Source organism: Miniopterus natalensis, chromosome 1 (assembly GCF_054644295.1).
Source record: "Miniopterus natalensis isolate mMinNat1 chromosome 1, mMinNat1.hap1, whole genome shotgun sequence".
NCBI classification, from domain to species: Eukaryota; Metazoa; Chordata; class Mammalia; order Chiroptera; family Miniopteridae; genus Miniopterus; species Miniopterus natalensis.
In genome coordinates, this window is record NC_142081.1 from 116,555,786 (window position 1) to 116,568,941 (window position 13,156).

Genomic DNA, 13,156 nt, shown 5'->3' on the forward strand with positions numbered 1-13,156 from the left:
AATGGTACAAATCAATACTTTTAAACATATCCAGAGAGTTGTGCATCTATCATCTCCATCAATTATGGAATATTTTTATCACTCCAAAAACAAACTCCACATCTCTTAGCTGTCACTACCAGCTTCTCATCTCGCCCTGCACCAGGCTACCACCAGCCTACTTTTTCTCTGTTGATTTGTCTATTCTGGATATTTCATATATATGCAAGCACACAAGTTGCAGTCCTTTGTGATGGGCTTCTTTCACTTAATGTAATATTTTAAAGGTTCACCCTCATTATAGCACATATCAATATTTTATTTCTTTTTATTGCTGAACAATACTTCATTGTGTGGCTCAACCATTTATCCATTCATCAGTTGAAGGCACTTTGTGTTGTTTTCACTTTTTGGCTGTTAATAATTCTACTGTGAAGATTAGTGTACAAGTCATTGTGTGAACATATGTTTTTATTTCCTTGCCGTTGGACTTTATCCTCTGAGATAACTGGGCTGATGTTAGCATCTTTCTGCTGTTACTCATGCTGTCCATTCTGTGTTTTCAGTTTCTATTCCTCTTGCTTATTCCTACATCTATCTGGACCTGGCTCCCAATCTCTCCTTTTCCATGAAGTGATCTCTGACTGTTCGAACTCTCATTGACCTCATTCTTTTAAGCACTTGTCATCTCTTCTGTACAGGAGAATTTAGCCCTTAATTTTACATTGTTTTAATTTTTCTCATGAGAGATAGCCTTGTGTTTCTAAGTATAAATTTGTCCGTGATGTATATTATATGATATGGGTATATGATATTATATGATATAGTCATATAAGTTGGAAATATTTGAGCTTAACTATTGTTAGAATAAAATTAAATACTTTATATCACCGATAGACTTGGGATTCAAACCCAGATATTTGATCAACACAGTGTTGAGGTGAAGAGTCTGAATTGGCAAGAAGATAGCTCTAGCTTTCTCAAGTCTTCATACAATATAGTTGAGTATGCATGTGAAAGGAATGTCAGAAGACTTCCCTAGGTCAGGTCTCTATGGAATAGGAAATTATTATTTTTTAAAGGCAAATAATTGATAATCTGATGCTTGTGAAAAACATTTGCATTTTAAGAGAAAAATCAAGACAGAGAATGCTGGTTAACAAAGGTGCCCCCAAGATCAGAACAGAACACTAGCACACTCAAAGTAACACCAATAAGAATCAACATAAAATGTACAAGATTAGCTATCTACATAGGTGACCTATCACATCATGGCTCATGAGTGTGTGGTTGAGGGTATTGTCTATGAGGAGCTAGAAGGGAGGAAGAGAAGTACAGATGAGCTCAGCAAAGGGGTCAGGGCTGGAAATGTTGAGGGAATCTGGTCTGAAGTGTTGACATTTAAGGAACTCTGAATTTTAGGAAAGGAATAGACTGCTCTCTATCTATAAGTCTGTCTCTGTTTTGCTTAGTAGTTCAGTTCATTAAATTCCAGCTATGAGTGAAATCATATGGTACTTGTCTGCTGATGGTGTTGGTGGTGTTGGAGGGGGGGGATAGGGATGGAGCAAAAAAGAAAACAGCTAGAGAGAACTCATGGACACGGACAACAGGGTGGCAATTGCAGGGCTGTGAGGGGATTGGGGGAGGTGGAAGGGGGCATAGAGGGGATACGTGGTGATGGAAAGAAAAAAAAGAAGTGAGGTAGAAAAAGAATAAAAAGTAATAAAAAAGAAAAGTGTGAAGCTGGGTGATGAACCTCTGGAGGGTAAATATAATATTCTATCTTCTTTTGTTTGTGTTAGAAATTTTCTATAAAAAAAGGTTAAATAAAAACAGATTGTCTTAGGTGAGCACTGTCTATCCGCTGCTTGACTGAGCTCCCCCAGTTCCTCCTTCAGAGCCCTCCTCTTGGGCATGTGTCTGCGATTCGAGCCTATCAGCTTTGAGCCTGTCAGCTTTCTGTCTCTTAGGAATTCCTCATAATTTCTGTTGTATTGATTATATACTTATTTTCATGTGCTAAGTATACAGTCTCTAGCCCATATCTTTAGTTTAATGTGTTGCTATAAACAAAGACCATTGAATTATAAAACCAGGTATTGAGTTTCTTAAACTTGTTACATCTCCCTCAACTTCAGTGTAGCTCTAGCTCATGGCATTCAACAGGGTGAAGACAAATAAACATGCTACCACTTTGTTCCAAACAAACAAAAAATAAATAAAGAGTAAAAATAAATTAAAAAGGAATAGAAAGAGTCGAGGACTGTCCATCATGTAGAAAGGAATTGGGGTTGGAGGCCCAGAGGGTGGGGTGTGGCCCTTGTTCCCAGTAGCTGTGGGAAGTAAAGCAGCACAGGGCCTAAAGGAGCCTCAGGAAGTGCTTGGGGCAGTTACAGGGCTGGAGTGGATTCTCCTGTGAAAGGAGAGGAGTGGGGAGAGCAGGAGCCTGGGGGTGAGCCTGCGTTAAAGATGCTAGCGTTGAGTGGAAGTGGGGAGCAGGATGATGGGAAAAGCTACAAGGATGAAGTAAAAGCTATGATTTTATTCAATATAGAGAAGACAAACTTTGTTTAAAGAGAAAGTGTTTAACAGAGAAGGAGAGATTGAAACTTACGGCAGAAGCTTACAGAGAATGAGAGCATCTCATCCTAAAGTCAGATTTGCATGAGAATTTTTCAAAGATTATCTTAGTAAGATTCAATTTAATAAAACCTGGAATATGTTCAATTATTAATGAAAATGTTTCTAGGACAGCTTTAGAAACTAAAATGTCAATATAGCCATTCTCTTAAAGTTTTGGGGTTTTTTTAAAGACTTAGTATTTTATATGTCAAAACCTCTGTTTTAGCAAATTTTGGCAATTTAAATTCCAGACCAAAAAATGGTGAAACCGTAAAGTCAATTTAAGCTGCTGTAAGAGGTCATTATTTTTCAAATCTGTCCTTATAAGCACCAGGTTTATAAACTAGATTTTATAAACCTGTCTACTATGTTTTATAAACCTGTCTACACATATTATTCATGAACTCATGAGAAATCATATTTTTAAGAAAGAAGAGTGAGTGTTTAGATTTTTAAAAATAATTCACTTTAAAAATGTTTTTCACAGATTCAGCATGAAAAGAAACAGATAAGGGAATGGACTGAGTTAAAATTCTTCCTGCAGTCTTGCCTGCGTGAAGGATTAAAGAAGATGGGTGAACTGGAGAAAGAGTTCAATAGGTAAGGTTTTAATATTTCAGACCATTTCCACCTTCAATTAAGATTTAACTGCCACTTACTTTATTAAAACCAAAATCCAAATTTATTTCCTATGTGTAATTTTCATAATTAAACAAATTATCCTATTTAAAAATTTACTTGAGAAACTCACACCACAATCTGAAACTGCTTTGAGGGCCAAAATACTGTACTTTTTTTTTTTCTTGAAATACATGTTTATTGATTTCAGAGAGAGGAAGGGAGAGGGAGAGAGAGAGACAGAAACGTCAATGATGAGAGAGTCATTGGTCCGCTGCCTCCTGCACGCCCCTGACTGGGGATCGAGCCCACAACCTGGGCATGTGCCCTGACTGGGAATTGAACCCCGATCTCCTGGATCCTAGGTCGATGCTGAACTGCTGAGCCACACCCGGCTGGGCTCTACTTACTCTTTAGTGGTTCCTAAAACAATAATGAGGATGCATTTTGCATATCCTGTCGACTGCACTTTTCATGTCTACCTTGAATTTTTACTTCTGCAAGATGTCTTTGCTCTCTGGTGACCTTTCCTACTTTCAGTCGTGAGTGTGCTTTCCCTTCAGCATTCAAATAGTTTAATATCTAAAAGCCTCCCTGTGTCATTGTTTAACAACATCAAAAATTCTTTTGATTTGGCCTATGTTTCTTTCTCCTTTTTTAGTTATAAAATATATCACACATACAAAAATGTCTGTATGACTTAAAGAAGTTGTATAATCATGTTTTTACCACTAGTGAAAAATAATGGGATTTTCCCCAGTGTCTGGGAATCCCCGCATGGCTTCCTTTCTGTTTATTTACCAAGCACTTAAGTTTGTTCTCTGATCCTCACCAGTGTTTTCCCCTCATTTCACTATCTTTCTCTACACTGCTTTGTATCCCTTTCATTTTGTTAATGTTGTGCTAGCAAAGATACCTTCTTAAAACTGCCTCGAAGAGACTGCTACACATGCTCTCTCTGACTTCCCTTCTTCTAAAGCCCTGCCCCTTTCTAATTCTGCCTTCAAGTCAGACTTCAAAGATGTTTCTCTCCTGCTTCTCTTTCTATTTTGAATGAGCTCCTTGATGTTTTGTTGGGACCTTTCTTCTTGTAGATTGTCGTCAGGAGGTACCAAAAGGTATTTTTGTGTCTCTTCAAAACATTCACTTGTAATTATGCTTTTCTACTTCACTTTGGAAACTGATCTCTGGTTTATAGTTGATATTTAATAATAGGTTCATGTTTTATATTGACATACTAACATGAATATTAATAATAACTTAATTATAAGAACTCTGCATAGTTTCAATATTAACTCTGTATCACATATGCCATGAATATTTTTCACCTTACATTTATAATTTAGATAGTATGCTTTCAAGCAATATTAGATTGGAACAAATGAGAGGATCATAATTTATAGATTTATTTATTTTTTATGATAGAACATAGTATCTGTTCAAATAATTATCAAATATTTACTCTTAAAGAATTGGACTTACTCATTTTGTACGTTTCTGCAGATTGAAGGAACTCTTAAACATTACACAAAGGAAGTTAAATGAACATGAAAATGAAGAGCTTAGTTTTCCTGAATATTTAAAACCAAATCTAACTGAAATGGAAATTCGGACTAATATGTTAAAACAGAAGGTAATTGTAAATCAGATTTGGGACCCCAAAATCACCTACCTTGGGGAAATACATATCATTCAATTCTTTGAGCAGTGAAATACAGATTTTTCTATTAATTGTATGAACTTGGTATCAGTGAACAAGACAGCCTTTTTTCTTTATCACTTTTCTATAAAAAGGGCATACTGTTAATTCTTCTGTGCCTTGAGCCCTGGCAAGAAGCATACCATTACTGGACCCCAGGCACCAGCACCAAATTAAAATTTTTTTTGGCAACGACTTTATTGAGATATAATGAACATACCATGCAGTTCACTCATTTAAAGTGTACAATTCAGTGGTTTTTTTCTATATTCCAAGAGTTACAGTCATCATCACAATCCATTTTAGAACATTTGCATCACCCTAAAAAGTAACCCTGTGCCCTTTAGCAACCACCCTGTGCCCGTTTCCACTTCCCCACCCTTCCTAGCCCTAGGAACCACTACTGTCCGCTCAGCCTCTCCAGTTTTGTCTATTCTGCACATTTCATATCAGTGGAATCACACAATATGTGGTCCTTTGTGACTGCCTTTTATATTTAGCATGATGTTTTCAAGGAACATCTATTTTGCGACATGTATCACTAGTACTGCGTTTCTGTTTATTGCTGAATAACATTTCATTGCATGGAGCAACTACATTTTTTTATCTGTTCATCATTTGATGACACTTTTGGTTTTGTTAATAATGCTGCTATGAGCATTCATATCCAAGTTTTCATTCTTTTGGGAATATATTTATAAATGGATCTGCTAGATCATATATTTAACTTTTGAGAAACTGCCAGACTTTTCTCCAAAGTAGCTGCACCATTTGGCATTTTCATTCACAATGTATGAGGGTTCCTGTTTCTCTGCATTCTTGCCAACATTTGCCATTGCCTGTCTTTTGACTGTAGCCATCCTGGTGGGTGTGAAGTGGCATCTTATTGTGGTTTTGATTTGTGATTTTCTAGTGACTAGTGATGTCCACCGTCTTTTCACATGCTGAGTATCCATCTGTGTATCTTCTTGGAAAGCCTGTGTTTTCGATCCCTTCACCCAGTTTTAATTGGATTGTCTTTTTATTATTGAACTGTAAGAGTTCTGTATATATCCTAGATACAAATCCCTTATTAGATAAAGGATTTTCAAATATTTCTTCCATTCAGTAGCTCCCCTTTTCACTTTCTTGATGGTGTCTTTTAAAGCACAGAAGTTTTGGATTTTGACCAAGTCCAGTTAGTCTATTTTTGTCTTTGGTTTCACATCTAAGAAAAATACCCAAATCCTGTCCTGAAGATATACACCTATGTTTTCTTCTAAGAGTTTTATAGTTTTAGCTTTTACATTTTGAGTTAATTTTTATGTATGGTAGGAGGTACAGATCTAATTTTACTCTTTTGCATGTGGATATCCAGTTGTCCCAGCACAATTTGTTAAAAAAGACCATTCATGTCTGGTTTAACTGTTTGGCTCCCTCGTCAAAAAGCACTTGGCCATAATGTGAGGGTTAATTTTTGGATTCTCCCTTCTAATTCATTGATTGATAAGTCTGTCCTTCTGCTAGGCCCAAATCAAATTTTATGAGTGCTCTTTCCCAGTCATCTTGCATATTACCAGCTGTTTTATGTAATAATAAAAAGTCAGTGTAGTGGGATGCTTTTAACGCTCCTTTCGTGGAGATATTTTGCTTCCTGATAAAGCCCGTGGCCAGCTTGTGTTTGCTGACTCTGACAGGAGGGGAAAGTAGGCTCACAAAGGTAACCCCCATTCCTTTTACTCTCCACTCCAACCTTTAGTCTCTAACCCAGCGCCTCCCGCTTCGCTTCATTTCCATTAAACCCTGTAACAGACCTGCTGCCTTGGCATCTACTTCATGTGGTTAACTCATAATTCAGAGACTCGCTGGCAGGTTTCACTGCCCAGGGAGGAGAAGGGTCACAGCTGGCTTGTCCCCTCTCCTCTTTGGAAATGTCTCAATTTGAAATCTCAAAAATGTAAAGCCTATTTGTTTTCATGGAGAAACATTGTGGTGTGACATGAAGATGAGTCGGTCTTACCTTCCCTTACGAACAAGCTTGAGGGAAGGTAGAAGGACATTGTATGTAAATGGTGCTGAAGGACACTGCATTGGTTTTACTACTGAGATCTAAAGCGATTTCATAATGTTCTCTATTTCCTCACTGAGGAGAGGAAGACTTGTCCTAACCATGGACTGCTTCTCCAGGGCCCTTGGCTCTTCTCCCTGAGCCCTTTTCACAAGAGCTGACCTGTGCTTACAGCTCTTTTCTCAGCCCGCCTCTTCCCTGTAGAAGGTCTAAGGCCCACAGGCCTCTTTTTATTGTGCACTGTCTTGTTCTCCTTTAGTCCAAGTGAGCAAGCAGGGGTTTTGCTACTACAGTTCTCTTAGAAGCTTTGAGTTTCCTGTGAATTTTATTGGTGTTCATACCATTAGAAAAGCCGCCCTCACACATTGTTTTAAGGTAAGCTCTTCAGCTTGGGCTTCCTGGAGGTGTTGTAGGACAGTGCCTTGAAAACTCTCACATTCTGGAAATCCTTAAAGGCATCTGAGGCACCACATAAGTCTTTCTGAGGTCTTAAGGGTTTTATAAGTCTTGGCTTCATCCTTAGACCATGCTTTCCTGGAACACCCTGGATTTGATGTTACCCAGAAGCCATGTGTGTATTTTAGCATTATTTGACCATTGGACATGTGGGAGAAGCTCTAAATGGGAAATGAATATTGGAACCCGGTAAGTTCTCTGCCATTTAATAGTCTTCCTTTAGCTCATCTTTCTAGTGCATTTCACTTTCAGGGCTTCCTAGGGAGAATCCCGTCATCCTTGTTTCAGTGTCATTTTGGTCTCTTGCCCAGAAGCGCTTGCTGTCAGCCGCCTCAGGGCTATGAGGCCTCGACTCACTGTTTCTTGGAGGCCCTTTTGGTTTTCATTGTCACACCTCTATACATTATCTCTGGATCCACCTACCTCCTGTTCAAAGGCACTCCCCCTCATGTCTGTGTCAGCACTCCATTTTTAATATCAGTATCTGTGCCAGTTATTTATTGGTGCTTAATAAACCACCCCTAAACCCTGTGTTTTAAAATAGCATTTACTTTGCTCGCAAATCTGCAGTGAGGCCAGCTCAATTCTTTTCCACTTGCCATCAGCTGGGGTGACTTGAAGCTGGGAACTAGACTCATGTAAAGGTTATTCATTCACCTGTTTGTCAGTGGCAGCAGGCTTTTGGCTGGGACATTAGCTGGGGCAGACTCAGCTGCCACCAAGATGAGGACTGACTATGCGGCCTGGGCTGCTTCATCCTTCACAACAGGGTGGCCAGGTTCTCAGGGTGAACTTCCCAAGAGAGAGTGAGATGGGAGCTGTGTCACCAGACACAGAAGTCACACAGCAGGTCCACCACATTCTATTCACTAGAAACCAGTAACTAAGGCCAGCACTGCTTCATGGAGAAGTGCAAAGGAATTGTAGACATGTTTCAGTAACTGCCTCACTCGTCTTGTCTTAGCAAACAATCATCATCTCTAAGGAGGTTGTTCTTCCCACGCCCTTATCACTGACATTCCAGCAGGTTGGTTGTTGATGGTGCTGTTCTTTTTGTTTAGTATGGTCCCTTATTTTGTGGGAAGTAACAAAGAATTTCAATATTTCACTATTGATTTAAGCCCCACTTTTTTAGGGCTCATCTCGCTTAAACTTTTACAGTGGGAGATGTGATTTCTCCGCAATCCATGGGATCATTTTTTCTTGGAATGCAATTCAAATGAGCATCAACCGTTTGTAGTTCAATACAAGACTTATGGCGTTAGAATCCATATTTAGAAGATTCATTAATTAGAGTCTCATTTTGAAAGTCTTATTTTGGGATGCATTTGTTGACTCAGTCCTAAATACCTCAAAATGATATCCCTGCACTTCTTTAAAAATTACAAAGAGTTAAGATGAGGGAAGAGGTAAGAGACTTTCTGCTAAGAGGTGACATATAGTCATTTTGTGGAGGAAAGACATGAAACAGTCACAGAAAAAAGAGTATAAAATCAACTGCAGACTCTGTGTGGCAAATATGATGACAGTAAATATATGTTTGTGACTCCTGGTTGTTTTAACTTTGGTCTTGATTCTGAGTAATCCAAGGTTCCACATTCTAAGACTGTACTACAGTACGGATAACATTTTACTGCAACTGAATTCATTTCAAAATATCACAATTAACTGGTGTTGAATTAAGACTATTCTCAGTCCACAGCTTCATAACCAAACTATATTATTTCATTCATGCAGACTGATGATTTCATAGCAATACTGGAACCTGCATCTTCAGCATGTGCACATCTGGATGAAGAAAATACACTTCAACAGACATTATCATCAGTGAAAGCAATTCAAAAGAAATGTGAAAAACTAGAGGATAAAAAACAGAAGTGGAAACAAAAAGCAAAAATGCTCAGAAAAAAAAAAGAACAGTATGAACAGATGATTGGCGAGGGAGAAATAAAGCATTTAAACAAAAAATTAAAACAAGCCTATCTGTTGTTACAGGTTAATTTCTTGATCTTTAATGTGCTTTATTTCATTTTACTGCAAATTTCACTTTGGACATAGACATTGTATGTGTTTCCCCCACTTCCCTTAATAGCAATTTGTTCTGTAGATTTCAGGAAGGAAGGTGGCATGTTTCTCATTTCAGTATTTTAATTTCCATCATTATTATCACTAAATTGACCATTCAGAATGATTCTTACTAGAGGATCATTTTATTTTTAAGACCAGTTTATGTAAAACAAGACTATAAGGAAGAAAAGTAAAAATTTTGATTTAAAAATTACACTATTATTAAGTTCTGTTGTTCAATTTTTAAAAATGTCAATTGAATCTATTATTTTTTGAGTTATCAGAATGCATGAGTACTAGTAAAAGAAAGATTTTATGCTAAGCGAAATGAGCAAGTCAGAGAAAGACAAATACCATATGACGTCACTAATATGTGGAATCTAATGAACAAAATAAACTGATGAACAAAATAGAACCAGAGGCATGGATAAATGGACAAGACTGACAGATGTCAGAGGGGAGGGGGTTTGGAGGGCCTGGAGAAAGGAAGGTTAAGGGATTAGCTAAAGAACATCTATGCATAGACCATGGACACGGACAACACTGTGGTGATGGCCAAGGTGGGAGGGGGGTGGGGGCTGGTTAGAGGCAGCAAAGGGGCAGAAAACGGGGGACATCTACAATAGTGTTAACAATATAAAATTTAAATAAAAAAGGAAGATTTAACTTTATTTTTATAATTTAGATTTAATTTAGTTGACATAATATTTTAAACCAGCTTAGTTTCATGTTTAAAGCTGCTCTGTGAATCACTGACTCAAAATTAAAGGAAACAAATATAATTATTCAAATTATACTTTTTAAAAAAATGTATCCTTCTTATTTGCTTCAGATGGATCCATTACCTCAACAAAAGCCACATAGTAAAGCTTCATTAAGAAGGGAGTTGGAACCCATAATTGAAGATCTGGAATCTGAACTTCCCAAATTGGAAAAATATAACCAACTCCACCAGAGAGAAAACCAATGGACAAAGTCACTGCCAAGCCTACTACTCGAGTAAGTCAAAACACAAAATCAGAGAAAATAAATTTACCTCATTAATTAGTTTCTAAAGCATAATTTTTATCAAGCCAGGTTCGTGAGATTAGTAGAAATGGAAGCTAATTAAGTAGTATAATTTTGGAAAATTATCTTAATAAATGAACTTGTCTATCAAATGTTTGTCCAGGACAGTTTGCATCTGTTCCCCATTTTATTTTTCCCCCCTTAATATTTTCCTAAGTTAACCTCCATGATGTACTAGTCTTTAAGCTGTTTTTGAAGCTTTATAATTTAGACAGCGATATTTTTATAAAGTTGCATGTTGTAATTACACTAAATAGAAATATTAATGAGTTTAACTACTTTTGGAAAATAACTTAAACTGAAAGGGTTAAGTGCTGGGCACAGTCTGGCGCTTGGTAATTTACTTTCTTCACTGTGACCTTTGTTATTATCACTGGAGGGCGCCTCGAGACAAACTATCCTTTATAGTTTTTCTGCTCAAAGGCCTGCAGGGTAAATGGGGAAAGATGAACAGGGGTGAAGGGCGGTATGATTGACACAGTTGCTGAAGAGAATGTGGTGGAGCCCTGAGGGGGGGGCGGGGAGACAGAAAGGGGGGCTCCCAGCTCCGGTGCCTTGGGAACAGTGTTACAAGCTGATCGCCTCTGGAGCTGTTTTCGTTCATTTTGATCCCCAGCGAGGCTGTCTTGTTCCCATAGAGGTTGTTGCTCTAAATTATGCGTCCATGGGAAATGTTTAAAATCTCCAAGGTAATGAGTGTATTGTACAGGGGTGGTGAAAGCAAATGCTTGACAGTGTCTTTGAGGGATTATTTAAAAAAACCTCTCAAGTGGTTCACTAGATATGCCCAAGGGCATCCTCCAGAATCTTGTAGGTACAGTCCTTCCAGGAGGCAGCAAGTGTCACCTGAGAAGCGCCCACATCACAGCCATTTCCCTCCCCTCCCTGCTTTGGATTACTTGTTAGTGAGGAACCCCCTCCCCCCTCCCTAGAAACATAGTGCTTCTCTAGGACAATTTAGAACCTATACTTGAATATAGAAGGCCTGCTCCAACACATTTTCATTGTTAAAATGGGAAATTCCGTTTACTATTGTGGCTACTTAAAAAAATGCAGGTCACTTAGGGAAAAATAAAATACTAAGCATTTGTTGTTTACAATCTTCACAGGACTAAGGAGAGGATGGCAGAGGTCAAAAATGAACTTCTCAAGCAGAACCAACAGGAGAGATCTTTACACAGCACTCCTGGCACGATGCCAGTCCAGGAGACACTTTTTGTTGAAAATGCTGATAATAATTTTGTACCCTCTAGAAATTCTACTACAAAATAGAACTTGGGGACTCCTGCCTCAAGAACCCTTTTCATGAATTAAATAATCTTGTAATACTAAAAGGATTAATTTCTGTTTTTAAGTGAACATTTTTTGTCATCTTCTTATGTGAGAGAATGTTCTTAATTGCTACTTTACTTACAGCATTTTTATTTCAATTTTTATAAAATGTCTTGCAGAGCAGTTGTACATTTTCTAAATAGTTAAATTAAGGAGATATATGAATTTTTAATTAATTTACTTTTTAAATTTATCTTTATCGTTGAAAGTATTGCAGATGTCCTCCCCCCCCCCCCACACACTGGTCCCCTCCACCCAGCATCGGCCCCCTCTGGCCCACCCACCCCAGGCCTTCTCTACACTGTTGAGTGTGTCCATGGATTATGCATATATGCATATAAGTTCTTCGATTAATGTCTCCCTTCTCCCCACTACCCAACCCCCAACCTCCCTCTGAAATTCATCAGTCTGTTCTATACTTCTATGTCTCTGGATCTATTTTGTTTATCAGTTTATTTTGTTCATTAGATTCCACATATGAGTGAGATCATGTGATACTTGTCTTTCTTTTACTGGCTTATTTCACTTAGTATAATACTCTCTAGGTCCCTCCATGCTGTCTCAAAGGGTAAGAGATCCTTCCTTTATGACAGCTGCATAGTATTCCATGGTGTGGATGTCCCACAGCTTTTTTATCCACTCATCTCCTGATGGGCACTTGGGCAGTTTCCAGATCTTAGCTATTGTAAATTGAGCTGTTATGCACATAGGAGTGCATAAATTCTTTCTGATTGGTGTTTTGGGTTTCTTAGGATATATTCCTAGAAATGGAATCACTGGGTCAAGTGGCAGTTCCATATTTAGTTTTTTGAGGAAATTCCATACTGTTTTCTATAGTGTCTGCTCCAGTCTACATTCTAGCAACAGTGTACTAAGATTCCCTTTTCTCCACATCTTCACCGACACTTGTCATTTGATGATTTGTTGATGATAGCCATTCTGATCAGTGTGAGGCACTTTTAACATATATATGTATTTATTGATTTCAGGGAGAGGAAGAGTAGAAGGAGAGAGAGAGATAGAAACATCAATGATGAGAGAGTCACTGATCAGCTGCCTCCTGCATGCCCCCCACTGGGAATCAAGCCCACAACCTGGGCATGTGCCCTGACTGGAAATCGAACTGCGATCTCCTGGATCATAGTTCGATGCTCAACCTCTGAGCTCCGCTGGCTCAGTGTGAGGCATTTTTATACACCAATAGTGAACTCTCAGAAAGGGAAATTACAAAAGCAATTCCATTTACCATTGCAACAAAAAATTTA

The 13,156-nt window shown here is 38.2% G+C and overlaps 1 protein-coding gene across 1 annotated transcript in view; it reads left to right on the forward strand.

The window, feature by feature from the left end:
* The window catches only part of LOC148094360 (ankyrin repeat domain-containing protein 26-like), a 60,656-nt gene extending 50,162 nt beyond the window's left edge, over nucleotides 1-10,494 (forward strand). Inside the window, exons 8-9 of the mRNA XM_087822122.1 lie at nucleotides 9,162-9,419; nucleotides 10,324-10,494. Of these exons, the coding sequence (XP_087678248.1) occupies nucleotides 9,162-9,419; nucleotides 10,324-10,494 (429 nt within the window). The remainder of the gene's footprint in view (nucleotides 1-9,161; nucleotides 9,420-10,323) is intronic.
* The last annotated feature ends 2,662 nt before the right edge of the window (nucleotides 10,495-13,156 follow it).